At 50.7% G+C, this 19,317-nt stretch overlaps 1 protein-coding gene across 1 annotated transcript in view; it reads right to left on the bottom strand.

Annotated features, from left to right (window-relative positions):
• Nucleotides 1-19,317, bottom strand: part of TSPAN15 (tetraspanin 15) — a 59,648-nt gene that overhangs the window by 8,239 nt on the left and 32,092 nt on the right. Inside the window, exons 3-6 of the mRNA XM_010852391.1 lie at nucleotides 18,979-19,053; nucleotides 8,904-8,999; nucleotides 6,335-6,451; nucleotides 1,781-1,828 (exon numbers count right to left, since the gene is read on the bottom strand). Of these exons, the coding sequence (XP_010850693.1) occupies nucleotides 1,781-1,828; nucleotides 6,335-6,451; nucleotides 8,904-8,999; nucleotides 18,979-19,053 (336 nt within the window). The remainder of the gene's footprint in view (nucleotides 1-1,780; nucleotides 1,829-6,334; nucleotides 6,452-8,903; nucleotides 9,000-18,978; nucleotides 19,054-19,317) is intronic.

Below are 19,317 nucleotides of genomic sequence, written 5' to 3'. Positions count from 1 at the left end.
AGGGGATGACAGAGGATGAGATGACTGGATGGTATCACTGACTCGATGGACATGAGTCTGAGTGAACTCTGGGGGTTGGTGATGGACAGGGAGGCCTGGGGTGCTGTGATTCATGGGGTCGCAAAGAGTTGGACACGACTGAGCGACTGATCTGATCTGAAGGGATAATTATATTCAATTTTGTTTGGAACTTTATCCAAGAATTGTTCACCATTTTAAAAACCATGTCCATGGCAAAAAATATGCCCATGCTATGCAAGTTGCCCACACAACACCCCTCCTAGGCAACAGAAGCCCCTGGCAGTGCCAACATCTGATAACTTTGCTGTCTTCTGCTGTATCTATCTAGCACCTAAGCATGTACATGTTGAAATACAGTATATGGTTATAAATCATTTTATGTTATTTCTCCCTTTATCTCAAATCAGGGGCTTCCCTCATAGCTCAGTTGGTAAAGAATCCACCTGCAATGCAGGAGACCCCAGTTCCATTCCTGGGTTGGGAAGATTCACTGGAGAAGGGATAGGCTACCTACTCCAGTATTCTTGGGCTTCCCTTGTGGCTCAGGCAGTAAAGAATCTGCCTGCAATGCGGGAGACCTGGGTTCGATCCCTGGGTTGGGAAGATCCCCTGGAGAAGGAAAGGCTACCCACTTCGGTGTTCTGGCCTGGAGAATTCTATGCGCTGTATAGGGCGTGGGGGTCTCAAAGAGTCGGACGTGACTGAGCTACTTTCAGTTATCTCAAATCATTATGCCACTTGTTTTGAAATCAGATGTATAGGTAGGTAGGTTATAATATCTGTGAGTGTCATTTTGGAATAACAAAAAACAATAGGGCATTGTGTATGCCAAGTCACTTCAGTGGTGCCTGACTCTTTGCGATCCCATGGACTATAGCTTGCCAGGCTCCTCTGTCCATGGGATTCTCCAGGCAAGAATACTGGAGTGGGTTGCCATGCCCTCCTCCAGGGGATCTTCCCGACTCAGGGATCAAATTCGCATCTCTTACATCTCCTGAATTGGCAGGCGAGTTATTTACCATTAGTGCCACCTGGGAAGCCCAAATAGGGCATTACCAAGTGTTTATTATAAAAACTAGCCGTTGGGTCCCGTGTTTGGAGAACCACTGCTAGTCTGTGGTTCAGCATCTTAGATGTTTGTCAGAGTCACCCACTGGCCCCATCCCAAGAGTGCACGTTTCTAACAAGCTCCTTGGGGTGCTATTACTGCTAGTCTGGGGATCTCAGTTTGTGAAACAGTGCTCAGAGACCATCTCAAGTCATCATTATTTTTAGCTCCCTTCTCAACACAACCCCATCTTCTCTCCAAGTCCAGGAGAAATGCCCAGGAAGCTGACCCAGGAGGTACCAGCCAAAGACTCTCTTCGCCCAGGGACTCCTGGGTCCCAGGCTGAGGGAGCCAGTGTGTATCTGCAAACTGGCAGCTCCAAGGGCAGAGGTGGGCTGGTGAATGCAGCTGGGCATGGGGACACACTGGGGGCACTGACAAGGGCATGGTGGCCTCACACATTAGTTGCTCAGTCAACTCTGGCAGCCAGCTTCTCCCAACCTGGAGTGGGGGGGAATTCTTGGCTCCCCAAGTCCTTCTGTGTCTAGATAGGGGCAAAAAACGTGGGCAGTCCCTGGCTCCTGTTCATAGCCAGGAATGTTGGGAGATCTCAACAGCCAGGAGCCTCACCCCTGGAAGCCCCTCCGATCACCCTGGGGATGGAATAGGAAGAGCAGCCTTTCTGGGGAAAAGAAATTTCAAAGACATTACCTCCTTGTCGATAGTTTTGTAGCCACACATGGTGTTGACAACTTCTGTCTGAAACAGAAATGTGTATTAGCTAACACTTACATGGTGATTACTGCAGAAGACACTTATTCCGCACCCCCCCCCCTAACTCCCCCATTTTACAGATGAAAAAACTGAGGCATGGAGAGTTGCACTAGCCAGTATGAATGGAGCTGAGATTCCCATCCCAGCTGCCTGGTTCAAGTCTGCATCTTAATCTTCTGGATCCAAGAAATGCCCAGGGAGACAAGGTGGGAAGACCAGTTCTGTGGGTCTTGGGTGGGAGACCCATTGCTCCACCAGTGACAGGCTAGGAGCCCAGAGGAAAGGGCACAGCCCAGGCTCTTCTGCTGCAGCCGCCAGAGCCTCACTTTGCTGAGATGGTCATGTGCTGAAGTCAGGACTGGGCTGCTGCCTGTCTGTTGGCTCTTGTGAAAGAAAATCCCAGACCACAGCCAGGCCCCTGGCCAGCTGGGGTTTACCTGAGGGCAAGGCCAGGCCTCTGACCACACTTCCCGGACCCTGCAGACTGCTACCCGCCAGTAGGGCTGCTCAACCTCCTGCCCGGGAAGACAGCTGCCTTCAGGAGCTTCCAGCTGCTGACTAATCTGGGCACGGTGGAAGTTGTGGTTGGCCCTGGGCTCATCAAATCTCTTCCCAGCTAACCTAGGTCACAGGGCTGGCAGGGGCACTTCCCATCACAGCCTGAGCCCTTGTGGCGTCTCCTCTGCTGCTTTCTAGAAGGTGAGAGAGAGCTCAGTGTCCTACCCATCCACATCTAAGTGACAGCTACTGTGGGATCAGGGTGCCACAGGAGCCAGCAGTGATGTAGGAGGGCAGAGTGGCCAGTGTGGGCTCTGGCATCACATTGCCCAGTCCAGGCCCTGCTCTGCCACTTAGGAGCTCTGTGACCAACCTTAGGTGTGGTGCTAAGGGACAGGCACACGGAGGCACTCAATAAGGATTTGTTGAATGAATGAATGGACAGGTTCCCTGGACTCTTCAATAAAGCAATCATAATCTCTGAATGTACCCCATGGGGCTGTTTTGAATATAAAGTGAGATATATACATAAAATGATTGTCCAAGGGCAGGGCACACTGGCTGGACTGACCTTGAACACAATCCCAGACCCTGGAAGTCAAGGAGGGCTGCTACTCTTTCTAAAAACATGAGTTGAACCTCATGTCATCTGCTGCTGCTGCTGCTGCTAAGTCGCTTCAGTCGTGTCCGAGTCTGTGCGACCCCATAGACGGCAGCCCACCAGGCTCCCCCGTCCCTGGGATTCTCCAGGCAAGAACACTGGAGTGGGTTGCCATTTCCTTCTCCAATGCATGAAAGTGAAAAGTGAAAGTGAAGTCACTCAGTCGTGTCCGACTCGTAGCAACCCCATGGACTGCAGCCCACCAGGCTCCTCGGTCCATGGGATTTTCCAGGCAAGAGTACTGGAGACCGGTGCCATTGCCTTCTCTGCAGATGTCATCTAGATCAGTCTAAATGTCAAGGCTTGATGTGTGGACAAAATAACCTCCTTCAGTCTAGACTGTCCCCCAGGAACCCTCAGACCCCAAAACACCCAGGATCCACCTCACTTCAGTCAGTATCAGTGGCCCCTCCAGGCCATAAACATGACCCCAGTGGAGAAGCTCCAGCCTGGGTAGTAGATGTATGAGGGCTGGATGGGAGCAGGTGCTTCCTGCCTAATTTGTTCACTCATTAAATCATTACTGAACAGACAAAGCATCAATTATGTACCATTCTCTGTTCTAGAAGTTGGGAATACAGAAGAACAAAGTAAGATCCTTGCCTTCATGGAACTTTTATTCGAGGAAGGGAGACAGGCGATGAACATAATAAATAAGGAAACTGTATGATACGTAAGACAGTGACAAGAGTAACTTTACTCGTCATTGTGCTGCTTCCAGACCTGGAGGCAGAACCACAGCTCCTGCCCTTGGGGAACAGACATGCTATGGCAGAGGCCTCCCTTACACCTGGAGCCAAAAAACTCTTCTCTAGGCCCCAGAGGTGGAGGGGAACTGATGAAGGTATCTAGGCAAACATTACTCTGGGTATTTTTAACATTAAAATCAGTAGGCTGAGTAAAGCAGATTGCTCTCCCTAATGTGGGTGGGGCTCATCCAATCAGTCGAAGGCCTAAATAGAACAAAAAGGCTACCCTTCCCCCAAGTAAGGAAGAATTCTTCCTGTCTGATTTCAAACCTGAACTGAAACATCAGCTCTTCGTGGGCCTTGAGGCTGCCAGCCTCAAACAGGAACTACACCATCAGCTCTCCTGGTTCTTAGGCCTGTGGACTCACGCTGGAAGTAAACCATTGGCTCTCCTGGGGCTCTTGCTTGCCAACTCACTCTGCAGATCTTGGGACTTGCCTGTCTTCATAATTCTGTGAATCAATTTCTTATAATAAATCTCTTTACACACACACACACACACACACACACACATCCTATTGATTCTGTTTTCTGCTAAACAAGCCAGGAAGTCCCTTCCTGGATGAAACACTAAACTCACGTAATGCCTGCTGAATGTGGAGGTATGAAGGCCTGCCCATCTCACCCCAATATGGGACAACTCTGCAGGATCATCCCCGGACATCCCCATGGATTCGGCTGAGGCGCCCACTGAGACTGCATCATTGCTCAACCTCTCCCTCTGCCCAGCCCAGCTGCTATCCCCTCCCTTACAGGTGTCAATCCTGAGCATACCTCCTCCTAAGCTTCCTGCTCACTAACCAGCATCTCAGGGCCCACTTTCCAGACAGCCTTGGCTGAGACACTGGGATCACTGCACTAGCCCCTAACCGGACTGCCCAGGTCATCTCTGCCACCGCAGCAGACGGGGTGGTGCTGGTAAAGCCTAAGGAAGATCTGCTACTCGTCCACTAAAGCCCTGTCACTTGACTTATTGACACTCAAGGGAACCAAAGTCCTGATTGTGACCTTCAGGGTCATGACCCATGACCTCTGACTTCATCTACAACTATCCTCCCCCAAGCTCACTCTGCTCCAGCCACACTGGAGCTGGTCTCTGTGCTGTTTCTTAAATTCACAAGGGCAGGTCCCACCTCAGGGCCTTTGCACTTGCCCTTCTCTCTGCCAGGAATTCCCATCCCCAGAGAGCATGGCTTACTCCCTCACTTCTTTCAGGGTTTTACTGAGAACCAACCTTCTCAGTATCTAAAATGCAATCCTCCATGCCCTTGTTTTATTTTTCTCCTTAGAATTTATCATCTCTTAGAATATTATCTCTTTTACTTATTTATTTTGCTTATTAGTTTTCTCCACTGGAAAGAATGTCAGCTCCATGTGGGCAGAGTTCTCTGTGTGTTTCCTGTATCCTTAGAACACACAACTGCATCTGGCTGGTCCTCAGTAAATACCTGTTGAATGAATGAATGAATGAACGAATGCATGTTGGGCTTTCACATCTCAGCTTGGACATTCAGGTGCCACTGCCTTGGATGACGAAGTTCAGAGTCATCCCCGCCCCCTCCACAGGCCTCTCTGAAAACCCTGGGCTCCTCCTCAGCACTCCCCCTGCACAAAGAGCTACCCTAAAATGGCAGCTCCAACTTCCAAACAAACCTTCCCTCCTGGCCCAGCCTTTTTAGGGCTCACGCACTTGGCACTGCCTCCCTGAGTCATGGGTGAGGCCCCCAACCCCCACCAGCAGCTGCCCAGTTTACAGAATCCAGCAGTGGGCACAGAATGTGGAGACATCAGAAGAGAAATTTTCCATGACTCTTCAAGGCATGAGTAATTGCAAAACTCCCCGCCTCATTCCAATCCAGAAACCAGGCAGCTTTTGGACACATTAGTCAAACACAGGATTGACCAAGCCTCTCATTTATTAGCAGTAATGGCACAGGGCAGCCTCCCAAGTGGCCAAGGAGGCAACAGAGCTGAGAGGATCCCACTGGGGAGAGGCGGAGGCTGGCATTTACATCACCAGACCGCTTCCAAGCACCTCATTGCTGATGATCGCCAGGACGTCAAGCCCAGAGTCCACCAGCAACGTTCAAAGTGCAGGCCCTGCCCTGGCCCCCAGCTATGGCTGCCAGCCGGCCACCCTGCTAAGCCCCCTGGCCTGGACTCTCTCCCACTCTTCACCTGGCGTGCACTGTAGTCCAGGGCACGGCTCTGACAACAGCTGCCTGAATTTCATCCTAGCTCTATCAACCTTGAGCCAAGAACCTCACCTTTTGGTGCCTCAGTTTTCTCATCTGTATAGTGGGTTGTTGAAAGGACTTAACGAGTTAAAACAACTAAAGAACCCACAGCAGCCCACCACGTGGTAAGTGCTCAATAGATATCAACAGCCGTTGCTAATAAGACCAGTCTTCCCCATCCTCTACCCCCAGATTCACCCCATTCAGTAGCCCTTGAGGCTCAGGAAGCCTCGCCCTGGCAAGGACCCCCCCCTCCTGCCTACCCCCCTATCCAGCCCCACCGCCCCTGTCCTGAAAGGTGAGAGAAGCGTTTGACCAGCCAGGAGGCCCCTGGAGCAGTGGATACCGTGTTTCTGAAGCAGCAGGTGTAGGGCACCCCACAGGCCAGGGGTCCGGGGGCTCTGCAGTCGTGGTACTGGTTTTTGCTCCAATCTCGGTAGTCTTCCCCGCCACAGCACTTAAACTGAAGGAGGAAGCAAGTGGGGAAGAGAGCTGCTGTCACCACCAAGGCCCCCAGGCAGACAGCAGGGAGCGGCCCAGCCAGGGGACGATGTGATTTATGATGCGGGTCACACAGGTAGGGGGCATTATGGGGAGCATGTGAGGCATCGTTACAGGTCAGAGCTCAACAAAAGCAGAATGGTGGCCCAGGAGGTAGTGAGCACCCCGTCACTGGGGAGGCATGCAAGCCAAGGCTGGGTAGCCTTTTGGTGGGATAGTGGGTGGTGACTAAACCCTGGAGGAAAAGCACTTCCTTGCCAACCGGACTCCATCTTCACATCCCCAGTGCAGATGCTCCACCCCAGGACCTGGCCTTTAAAGTCCCAGAGACTAGGATTCCAGGGGAGCCCCACAATGGGGCCCCTGAACCTCACCCACCCAGCTCTGCCTGCCCCACCCTTAGCAAAGGGTCACACACACACACCCTGGCCAGGGCTCAGGACTGAAGTGATGGCACAGCTGGCGTCATTTTCCCCTTGGCTGAGCTCTGCCCTGCATGTCCCCCTGTACAGATGCCAACGCCTGGGGGAAGCAGTTACTTCACTGGGCCGCTGCTGTGTGCTGGGCATTGCTCTGTGTGCGCGAAAACCAAGGGGGAGGGAAAGCGCCACAGCCCTGAGGGAGATGGAGAGGACCACCATGTGAAAAAGGTGTGAGGCAGTGCTGGGTACCAGGGATACGGCAAACGGGGCAAGGAGGTGGGAGGTCGGGAAAGGCCTGAGGAGATCTCATTTAATTGGAAATATGAACAGGAAAAAAACAGTCAAGACATGCCAAGACCTCGCACAGAGATGAGTTAGTTGTATTGATATTTCAGCAGCAGGCGTAAAAACTGGAGCAGAGTGAGCAAGAGGAGAGGGGTTGAGGTCAGACCGTGAAAGCTTTGTCAGCCAGAATAAGCAGGGAACGGGGATAGTATCCTTAGTGACAGGAAGTTCCTGGAGGGTTTAGCCAGGGGAATGATATGGTCAGAGGTTCTACTAGAAACAAAGAAGATGCCCTTCCAGAGTCTCCACAGAGCCTTTCAGGCCATCAGTCTAGGGGGCCAGGAAGTGCCTCTGTGGGGTTCAATGCAAAGAGTATTTATTTTGCCATCTGACAGGCCAGCATTCAAATCCTCATACCACCACTCCATGCTCTGTGGCTCTGGGCAAGTCAATCAGCCTCTCTGGGCCTCAGAGGTCAACTGTAAAGCAGGAAGAGCAATGCTATCTTTGCACAGCTGAGCTGAGAAGTACAAAGACAAGCAAAGCATGAAGCACACAGCATAGGACCTGGCCTGAAGCAGGTGCCCAGTGAGCATGAGTCATCCCGCCATTCCACCCTGGGAGAAATGAAATTCGCAAGCCAGCTGAAGGTTGGTTCCAATAAAAACATCTTGCCCCACCCGATGGCCAGAGCTGGCAGACGCATCCCTGGCAGAGAAGGGCCTCCCAGAGGTTGCACCTGTTATGACTACAGAGAAGGCCTGAGCCAAGGGAGTGGCCACTATGGATGGCCCCGGGTGCAGAGAGATGTTGGTCCCCCACTGAGGGCTATCACGGGGATCAGGTCAGCTGACGCCCCCAAGGTCATGTCCCAAGAAGCGCTGCCTCCACTCATCCTCACCTAGCAGGACAGGCAGACAATGATCACCCCAGCTGACACTGCTTTAGTCTCACCACATGCCTGGCCCTGCTCTAACCACCTCTGAAATAAATCCAGGCAAATCTCACAGCGACACTAAGTAGAAGGGACCATCAGTATCCCGCTGGGGCAGGTGTGGAACCTGAGGCTCAGGACTAAGTGAGATTGGTGTGTAGAAGCCCCCGAGGGCAGCAGGCACTGCTATTACTGCTTCACCCACAGACTTGGGTGGACCGTGGGAAGGAGGGATGACCATCATCACGTTCAAAGGAGTGCCGTCGGAGAAAAGGAGAAGACGTGTTCTGTTTCCTGTGCAGGGTTAAATGGAACCGGAGAAGAGCTCTCTCCCCACCAGGGCTGTCCTTGATTTGGCAAGGGAGGGAGCTCCCCGTCCCTGAACGGTCTCGGCAGAGGGAACTTTGAATTGGGTGGCTTGGAGGTCACTCCCACCTCAAAGAAGATTCTTTGCCCACTGACAAGAGGCACCCTGAGACTCTGCCACGTGGTTTGTAGCTCCCTCTGACCTTTTTTTCTTTTTTTTTTTTTCAGAAGGGGAGGGTTTGTGTAGCTGGAAAGGAATGGGCAGGGCAAGTATATGCTGGACCAGGCATGCCCTGGCATCCCCTCCCTTGGCAGCTGTCCATGGCCCACCCTCAACTCCGAACTTGGCCAGCCACCTGACCCCTCACCCCCACCCTCTTGAGCAGGGTCCCAAGTTGGGGGCAGAGGAGGGTGGGCAGAGCAAAGGACGTGGGAGGCAAATTTCTGACCCCAAGCACCTGACTCACCTCCTTCTGAACAAAATCCATGATGTTTTTGAAGTCCAGATCATCATAGTAGTTCTCAATTCCTCTTCGAATATTGTCATTCAGAAAGTCGATGGTCTATGTAGACAGAGAAATTATAAAGGAGGAAGAGCACACGACCCCAGGGTCCAACCCAAGATTTCCCAGAAGTCAGGATTGAACCAGAGAGCCCACCTGCCCAGGGAGCCTCCCCCAACGACCTGCACAGAGCTCCTCCGTTCCCACCCACAACCTTCCTGCACCAGCACCCTCTCCATGTCCCCAGTGCCCATCAGAGGCAGGAATGGTGCACCCCCTTCCTTTACAGATCAGGCAACCCAGGCCCCATGAGGGTGAGGCCCTGCTTGGGGGACACCGTTCTGAAGGAGCCAGGCCAGGGCTGGGGCTTGGCTGCCCAGATGCTCCTTCTACTGTAGCCAAAGACAGGCCTGCACCGGAACCTTCCCTTTGCCCTCCAGCCCCCTCTCCACACTTCTTTCCTATATAAGCTCTTCTTTTACAGATGAAAAGGCCCAGAGAGGGAGATTGACTCTTCCCAGGTCACCAAGCAGGTATCGGCTTTGGTTAGGGGCCCAGCCAGGATTGGAAACCAGGTGTCCTGACTTCCCTCAGGCCTCTCTCTGTCGCTGCAGTGCTCTGGCCCAGACGACAGGGCCCACCTCCCTCTCGGACCGGGACAATCCCCACTGGGAAGGGTGCTGGCCGGCCACCCTCTCCCAGTCACGCTGGGCCTTTGGGATCAACAGCCCGGCTGTTGTGCCGAGATCCAGGAGCACAAAAGGCCCCACAGCGGGAAGGGACGGGGCGGGAGTGTGGGCAGCCCAGCTCCACACTCACAGTGACAATCGGGGCTTTCAGAGCAGGGAGGCCAGTGGATCATCAGAGATTGTGCTGGCACAAAGGGCTCATTCTCAGCTCTGGAGCCAGACGATTCCCGGGGGGCGCCCTCAGGGTTCTTGGGGACAAGAGGGTCCTGAGTTCCAGGCCCCACCCTAGGACTGCAGGCCCCACCCTATTCCTCCACTCTCAGCTCCCCACTTGTGAATCAGTCATGCAAGCCTGTCTTTAAGACACCTTCCAGCGCCAAAGATCAAAGACTAAGGTTCGAGGGGCTGTCACACCTCATAGTCAAGAACAGTCTTTGCACCCACACCTGCCTCAGGAATATCAATTAACTTCTGGACCTCCAGTGGTTCAGACGGTAAAGGATATGCCTGCAATCCAGGAAATCTGGGTTTGAACCCTGGATCAGGAAGATCCCCTGGAGAAGGGAATGGAAACTCACTCCAGTATTCTTGCCTGGAGAATTCCATGGACAGAGGAGCCTGGCAGGCTACAGTCCACAGGCTTCCAAAGAGTTGGACCCGACTGAGTGACTGACACTTTTCCTCCCCTACAGGGTGGGAGTGGGGATCCTCTGCCTCAGAGGAATTTGAGACTCAAACAAACTAGAGCAACGAAAGCGCTTAGCACGATGCCAGACACATAGCATTATTATGTATTATTATGATAGATTTTTCTCTTTTTCCAGGAGGTAGTACCACTTCATACCCATCATGTCATCAGTGGAAAATGGCTAATCCCAAAAGAAATCAAGACCCTAAGTCTTGTCCAAGAGCCACTCCTGGATCTGGGACCCCTCCCAAACTCCCTGCAGCCCCAAGAGGTAATGTGACTTGTCTAAGGTCACCCCATGATCACTGGCAGAGAGATGCTGGAATCAAGAGTCAAAATCGCATCCTGATATACTTTAAGAAGCCAAGAACCCAAGGTTGAGTTCAGGGCCATCTCCCCAAACTATCTCCAGTATCAGGGAGAGAGAAACAAGGATGTGATAGCCACCTCCTTCCTGACATTCACACACTGCTCAAAGCCAAGGTGACAAAGCAGACTGGCTCAAGGAAACCAGTCTCCATGGTCAGAAGGAAAACCCTCTGTTGATGATAATCACCGCTCAGGAGCAGACATCGCTCAGGATCACGCCAGCCTCGGGAGGCACCAGGCCAGACCTCTTCCCCTGTAACAGGCCATCCGCCCTGCCCAGGTCTGGCTCTGGATCCTGGGGCAGGGGCTCAGGGGAAGAGCTGTTTGCTGGCCACCCGACCTGGGCAGAGCAGGGACCTGCCTGGTTCTCAGGTCCACCCTTCCCAGAGGTCCCCAGGTCCTGCAGCCTTTCCAGTCTTGGGTGCCTGTTCCCTGGGGTGATGATGAAGGGAAAGGCCAGCCAGCTGGGGAATAGTTGGGGGTGTCTAAGAAACAGGACACCAGGCTGGATCAGTCTGTCACCCAGGGAATGAGCTCACAGGATTACATGGCATACTATAAGGGGCTCTTGGCAGGGGGTGATGTCCAAAGTCAGGGATATGTCAAGGGCCACACTCATGGCGGGTGAGGTGGCTTCCCTTCAGTCTCAAGGCACTGCAGGCCGTCCTGGCCCTCCTATCCCAGCCCACTGGCCACCTCATAGTCCCTCTGCTGGGTCACCCCTCAGCCCTCCCACGGGGTCACATGCGGTTAGGGGCCAGGGTGGGATGAGGGCAGGAGGCCCAGGGCGGGGAGGAAGATCAAGCAGCAGAGCGGATGCCCGGCAGCCCCATGGGGAAAAGCTCTCCCCCGCTCTCTGGTGAGCAGCCCTGACCTCTCTCCCCAAACCGTCTCAGTCTCTGGGTATTTTCCAAAGGCGCGGACGCCGAAAGAGGCCTTCTTTGTGCAAATCAGGCCTTCCATCTGGTTAGCTGAGCTGGACCCTGCGGGGGAGGGAGGCCCCACTGGAGGCCTCTCTGGACGGACAGGAAGAACAGATGGTCCCAGACTCCACGGGCGGCAGCTGCCCCCGTTCCCACCAGGGAGCTCTCTGGCTTGTGCTGGCTCTTACACATGCGTGCTGCCCTTGGCACCACGTCTGTGTGTGTGTGTGGATGTGTCCACACCAGGGAGACGTGTAGAATGTTTGGGTGGTTCCTGCAGGGGTGGGGGTTGTATGGTTCATTAATTAACTATAATCAACTGTAAAGTGCGCTGCTATGTTCCACAATGTTCTGAGGGACTGGGGGAGCCACTCAGAGGACGTGTCCTGTGGGAGCTCGGCAGGGAAAAGCAAATTTTAGCTTCCTCTGCTGTCTCAGAGGCCAACGCACCCAGGGCCACCCCCACCCGGCTCTAAACCAGGTCATGCAGTGGGGCAGCTCCAGTGAGGACCTGAAAACCACCTTTCATGAATGGCTGGCGTGACCTCAGAGGCATGTGGCCCGGGCTAAATAAAACAAAGAGTAAGCGGTCATCAAAACCATGCGATTTTCACAGCACATTGTTCAAGCTACCAGACTCGAGCCACAGAGCACTGCCCTTTCTAGGTCTGTCTTTCAATCTAGTTTTAAAGATACCCGAAGCCCCTGCATCACTCCCCTCAGTGGAGGCACTCGGACAGTTTGTTGATGAACGAGGAGGCTAGCTCAGGGGTGGCGGATTTTTTCTCAAAGCCACGGAAATGTTCTAAAATCAACAGGTCATGTATGAATGAACACTTCAAATGAGTGAACTGAATGGTGTTCATGCTCAGTCGCTCAGTCGTGTCCAACTCTTGGCGACACCATGGACTGTAGCTCACCAGGCTCCTCTGTCCGTGGGATTCTCCAGGGAAGAATACTGGAGTGGGTTGTCATTTCCTCCTCCAGGGGATCTTTCTAACCGAGGGATCGAACCCTCATCTCTTGGGTCTCCCGCATTTGCAGGTGGATTCTTTACCACTAGAGCCACCTGGGAAACCCGAATTGTATGGTATATGAATGACGCATCAATAAAGCCTTTTATAAGCCTGAAGAACAAATAAATAAGGCTTTGGAGCGGGGCGGGGATGGGTGGCTTCTCCCCAGGATGGGAGGATGAGGAGCAGAAAAGGAGGAGTGGAAGAGCCAGCAGCTGGAGCCTCCCACCAGGCCTCTGGGGACGGAGCTGCCTAGTTTCCTGCATGCTGCCAGCCGGGCTCCATCGATTCACGTTAGCTTCTGGGGCCCACTCTGGGGAGGCCCAGTAGCCGGCAGCTCAGCGGGAACCCTCGCCAGCTCAGCTCTCACAACGCAGAGGCGGGTGCTCAGGCTCGGACTTCCTTCCTCCCTCAGTGCCTGGGCTAAGCCAGCATCTCTGGGCTCCCCTCAGCATCCCCCAGAAGGTAAAGACTCATCCTTGTTGCCTCCAGACCCCGGCCTCTGCTCCAGCCCTGAGATGGGCCCTATCAGACAACCAAGGGTTGAGAGGAACCCAAAGAGTGAGAAAGAAAGAGGTGTGAACACTGCAAGGTTCTCAGGAATATCTGCCAGTCCCTTCCTCAGACCTGGCTGGACTGTGTGTTAGCCCCTCAGTTGTGTCTGACTCTTTGCAACCCCATGAACTCCTCTGTCCTTGGGGTTTTCCAGGCAAGAATACTGGAGTGGGTTGCCATTTCCTTTTCCAGGAAATCTTCCCAACTCAGGGAGCAAACCCAGGTCTTCTCCGTGGCAAGCAGATGCTTCACCACGAGCCACCATGAGCAGATGAGCCACCAGGGAAGCCTATCACACCTGGCTGGAAGTCGCAGGATTAATCCCCATGGTGGGGGAGGTAATGCTTTGGTTTCCCAGGTGTTTGGAGCCCAGCTCTCCCTTCCAAACGGCTGTCCACAGTGGGATGCACCAGCTGCAGGAGTCCGTCCACATTAGTGTAGAACTTTCTCTACTTGCTCCAGGTGGGAAGGATACATATGCTCAGGTGCCAGACAAGCAGGCCATGCTGTCTCCTTTCTCCTTGCTCCAACCTCACAGTCACGCCAAGAGCCAGCTGGTGACAGTGCCAAGATAAACAGGTTGGGTGCTGCCCATTGTTCCTTGGCTGATGTTGGGTGTGACCACGGCACCATCCAATCAAGGCCAGAAAAGAGGTCACTCCTCCACTTGTCCAGGAGGTAGAGGGAAGGAGGCCAGGGATGGGTACAGACACACCAGCCACAGCCCAGTGTCTTCTGGGTGTCCCTGCTCAGCACTGCCTTGCTGGGAACACATGGGCAGGAGCTGCGCACCTCCAACACCCCAATATTCCTTCAGGGAGGCTCAGAGCAAGCTGGGGTGATGTCAGGTCAAGAACAAGAGACCTGGGGATTTCCATGGCTATCCAGTGCTTAAGACTCCATGCTTCCCTGATGCGAGTTCAATCCCTAGTCAGGGAAGTAAGATCCAGGCAAGAATACTAGAGTGGGTTGCCATTTCCTCCTCTAGGGGATCTTCCCAACCCAGGGATCGAACCCAAGTCTCCTGCACTGCAGGCAGATTCTTTACCATCTGAGCCACAGAGAAGCCCGAAGTCAAAGTGTTAGTCGCTCAGTTGTGTCTGACTCTTTGTGACCCCATGGACTGTAGCCTGCCAGGCTCCACCATCCATGGAATTATCCTGCCAAGAATATTGGAGTGGGTAGCCATTCCTTTCTCCAGGATCTTCCTGGGTCTCCTGTATTGCAGGCAGATTCTTTACCAACTGAGCCACCAGGCAAGCCCTGCATGGCCAAAACATAAATTAATTAAAAAAAATAAAGAGCAGTGAGACCCAGACACCTGTGGAAGTCATCCAGGTTCTCCACCCACTGCTGGGTTCAGGCTGCTGCACTTCTGCTTTTAATGCCCGGATCCTTGGGGCCACCAGCTCTGCACCAAGTTCCCCATCACACAGCCACTCCACCCTACATAAGCAGAGAAGCTGCTTCAATCCAACTCCTGGGTCATGCCTAGCAGCAGAAACTGTGCCCAGGGTCAGCAACTGATAGAAAATTTCTGCCTCACACCTGGGAGTTGTTTATCTTTCGCTGCCTGGAGGTCACCATGGTTGTACCTTCCTGAGAGCCCTGTGTGTAGTCATCAGCCTGATGATTTGTCCTCATCTGTCACTACAAGTGGATTCTTAGAGTTAAGAGGTAGCCTGGGGGCTGGAGACTGAACTTGTTACACTGTGACTCAGAGAAATCTGTCTTCTCCTCTTGGGGAAGAAAAACTAGAATTGGGAATTCACCTGGAACCCGACCTTGACTGTGCCTCATCTCTTTCCCCACCACCAATGGCCAGGCTCCTCCTTCCCTATCCTCGCCATTGGCCCATTTCTTGTTTTACGAAATCACATGGCATTTCTGTTGGCAGGGACATTATTTTTCTTTATATGGTATTTTTCTTCTTGATTATAAAAAATGAAAAAGAAAATTTGGGAGCTAGGGAAAAAAAATATAAATTTTAGGAGGAAATAAAAATCACCCTAGTCCCATCCCTCAGGGAAAATATGAGTTAATATGTTAATATTTCTATTTCCTTCCAGATTTTTCCAGGCCTATTTTTTTTTTCATTGTGGAGATCTTACTGCACTTACAGGGCTTTTTTTTGTTTTTCTTCTTTCTTTCTCTCTTTTTCTTTTAGGCCATGCTGCGCAGTATGTGGGATCTTGGTTCTTCAACCAGGGATTGAACCCATATCCCCTGCATTGGGAGCAGAGTCTTAACCATTGGACTGCAGGGAAGTCCCTACACTTACAGTTTTGTATCTCATTTTTAAGTTTTTGAATTATGTATCACTGTCATATGAGAGCACAGCCCGTCATAAGCCTCCAAAGAGCTGAGAGCCCTGACGATGAGGGTCCTTCCTGGACTGACATAGTTCCATGGGGGGACACAATACCCAAGGAGAAGGAACACACTTCAGCCTGTGGTGCCCTCCGTGTCTGGGGATAATGTAAGCTCTCAGCCCTGACCTCAAGCCCATGGCATCCTCAGCTGTGAGGACTAAAGGTCCCTGGAGGTTTCGCCTTTACTTAGCGCCTCCCTGGAAAGGAGTGGTGTCACGGCCCCTGTTGAGCTACAGGCAAGGAAAATAAGTCATCAATCTTTGTGAAAGCACCCTGTAAATGAGAACCACTATTCACTTAGGAGATTGTTTATTAAAACACTGATGCTGCTGACCGTGGCCTGGACTTGGGCTCTAGTTAGTAAAGTACTAACTCATAACTCTGGAAAGTTGTGGGCAGCCAGGAGCCCTGCTGGCTGCACAGAAAGGCATCCCCATGGGCAAATGGAATAAACATCTCTCTCTCCTAAACGCTGCTGAAAAATGAACCAGTACCCTGGATCTGCCAGCCCAGAGCAGATGGTCTGAAGAGCAGAAAAGAGGAAAAGGGAGGAACAAGAGGCAAAACTGAATTGGGAAGACAACCAATGGGTCAGGGCAATCTATAGATTCAGCGCAATCCCCCTGTAAAATTCAGATGGCATCTTTCAGAGATACAGAAAAAAAAATGCTCAAATTCATATGGAATCACAACAAACCCTAGTAGCCAAAGCAATCTTGAATAAGAAGAGTCAAGCTGAAGGTATCACATTTCATGATTTCAATATTACGAAGTTATGGTTACCAAAACAGTATGGTTCTAACATATAAATAGACACATAGATCAGTGGAACAGAAAAGGGAGTCTGGAAATAAACCCAACATATATGGTCAACTAATTCCCAACAAAGATGCCGACTCTCTTTAATAAATAGTGTTGAGAAAACTGGAAATCCACATGCTAAAGAATGAAATTGGATCCTTATATCACAGACAAAAACCAACTCAAAATGAGTTAAAGACTTAAGTGTGGCAGAAGACCTCAAGTAGTAGAACTAACTCCTAAAGGAAATATAGGAAAAAACTCCTTGACATTGGTCTTGGCGATGATTTCTTGGATCTGACATCAAATATATAGGCAATGTTGCCCATAGCAAAAAAATAAAATAAAATAAGTGGGACTATGTTAAACTAAAGCATTTCTGCTAAAAAGTAAACCATGTAAAAAGTAAAAAGGTGAACTATGAATTGGGAGAAAATAATTGTAAACAATATATCTGAAAAGGGGTTAATACCCAAAATATATATGGAACCCCTACAGTTGCAAAATAGCAAAAAAAATACAGTTGACCTTTGAACAATGCAGGGATTGGGATGCCAACCCCCAATACAGTTGAGCATCTGCATACTGCTATCTCTGCCTCTAAACAAAGGAACTGATAAATAACTCACTGAAGGGCAGGAAGCTAAAACAGTTTAAATAGAATCAGGATTCAAACCCTAGTCCTTTTGACTCCACTTATTGTGATCTCTAACTGAACATAAACTTTTCTCACACTTAGTTAATTTAAAGTTCTGTAAACTGAACACATTTCTCACACTTAGTTGATTTAAAGATCTGTAAAATGAAAATACAGGTACTATATTTATTGAAAAATATCTGTGTATAAGTGGACATACACTGTTCAAATCCATGTTGTTCAGCTGTAATTTGATTAAAAAATGGGCAGAGGACCTGAATAGTTTTTCAAAGAAGACATACAAATGACCAACAGATATATGAAAAAATGCTCAACATCTCTAAACATCAGGGAAATGCAAAGTAAAGCCACAATGAGATATAATCTCACTCCTATTAGAATGTCTATTATCAAAAAACAGGAGATAAATGTGGGTGAGGTGAAAAGGGCACCTTTGTGCACTGTTGCTGGGAGTGTAAAATTGGTACAATCACTATGGAAAACTGTATGATGCTTTCTCAAAAAATTAAAAATAGAACTACCATATGTGGTACAATCCCACTCGTGGGAAATGAAATTACTATCTCAAAGAGTCATCTGCCATGAAAAGAGCTCTCACATTCATCCCAACATTACTCACAATTGCCAAGATATGGAAACAACCGGTCTGTTTGCCAGATGAATGGATCAAGATGTGAGATAGATACAGATATTCCATTGTTTGTGTATACAGTATGTATATATATAATGGAATATTATTCATCCATAAAAAATAAGGAAAACCTGCCACTTAGAACAACATGGGTAAATCTTGAGGGTATTATGCTAAGAGAAATAAGTCAGAGACAGAAAGACAAACACTTCCTATATGGGGCCACTTATATTTGAAATCTAAAAAAGAGTCAAACTCACAGAACCAGAGAGCAGAAAAGTGGTTGTCAGGGGACAGGAGGTGGGGGAAACAGGAAGATGTTGGTCAATGGTATAAATTTTCAGTTACAAGATGAATAAGTTCTGAGGATCTAATGAACAGTATGGTGACTACAGTTAATAATACAGTATTATATATTTGCAATCTGCTTAGAGAATAGATCTTAAAGATTAAGATCTTACCCCCTCCCCCAAAGTTAACTATTCAAGGTGATGGATGTATTATTAACTTGATTATGGCAATCCTTTCACAATGCATGCATATATCAAATCATCACATTGTAGAGTTTAAACATAATTTTATTTGTCAATTATTCCTCAGTAAAGCTGGGGCAGCGGAGGAAAAAAGAAATGAAAAGAAATTGGAAAGCATCCCTGAGCTGCCTCCCTCTTGCTATGTACTCTTAGGAGGGCTTCTTAACCTCTCTGTGCCTCAGTGACTCCATCAATATGATGGGAATCTCCCCTCCCCTCTCCTGGGACTCATGAAACAGGAAGAAGACCCTTGGATCCCAAGGCTAAGACATGCCTGTGGTTAAGGCTCACACACAGCGAGTTTCCCTACTGTCCACTCTCCATTCAGCAACAAGTAAAATGTGAATCAGATCACATCGCTTCCCAGCATAAAACTCTCCACAGGCTCCCACTGCCTTTTAAAAAAATTCCAAGGCCTTACATGATCTGCCCTGGCCAGTCCTTCCAGCTTCACCTTCTATCCACTTCCCATCCCTCACCTTCAGCCAAGCAGCCTCCACACTGTGCACAAACCCACCAAGCTCCCTTCTGCCTCAGTGGTTCCCTCTGCCTGGACCCCTGAGCCTCAGCAGGTTGGCTCCTTTTCATCAGCGTCCTCCCCACCTCCACCCCAGGCGCTCTGCCATCAGCCTGTTTTGTTCTCTTGTTTTCTGGTCTACCTGTTCAGTGCCTGTCTCCTCAGCCCAATAGACACAGGAGGGATTATCCAGCCCACTCTCCGCTGCACTCCCAGTTTGCAACCCAGGGCGCACATAGAGCGGGTGCTCAGCATACACGGGACTGATAAATGTGCCAGAGGCCCACCTGGTTCCGGAAGATCAAGGCCACCACGCCACCAATGAGCTCAATTATGAGGCAAATCCCAAGGATGTACATGAACTGAAAAACAAAGCTCAGTGAGTCACCGGGAGTGGAAGGGGAATGCCATCCGCTCCAAGGTCAAGCACAGTAAGGAAATCATCTTCTCAGAGCTCTTAAGGGCTCCTGGGCCTTCACCCCTTCCTCCTGTGAGGACACAGGATGTGGACAGACATTCCCGGGAAAGCCCGGCGCTGGAGCCTGTGATCAGGAAGAGTGACTCAGCTGTCCCAGCCAGACTGTCATCGAGGTTTGTCCCAGAAGTCCTCAGTGGGGTCTGGGTGA

The sequence above is a fragment of the Bison bison genome, unplaced genomic scaffold (genome assembly GCF_000754665.1).
Source record: "Bison bison bison isolate TAMUID 2011002044 unplaced genomic scaffold, Bison_UMD1.0 scf7180017864309, whole genome shotgun sequence".
NCBI classification, from domain to species: domain Eukaryota; kingdom Metazoa; phylum Chordata; class Mammalia; order Artiodactyla; family Bovidae; genus Bison; species Bison bison.
This window is presented reverse-complemented; position numbering and strand designations above follow the sequence as displayed.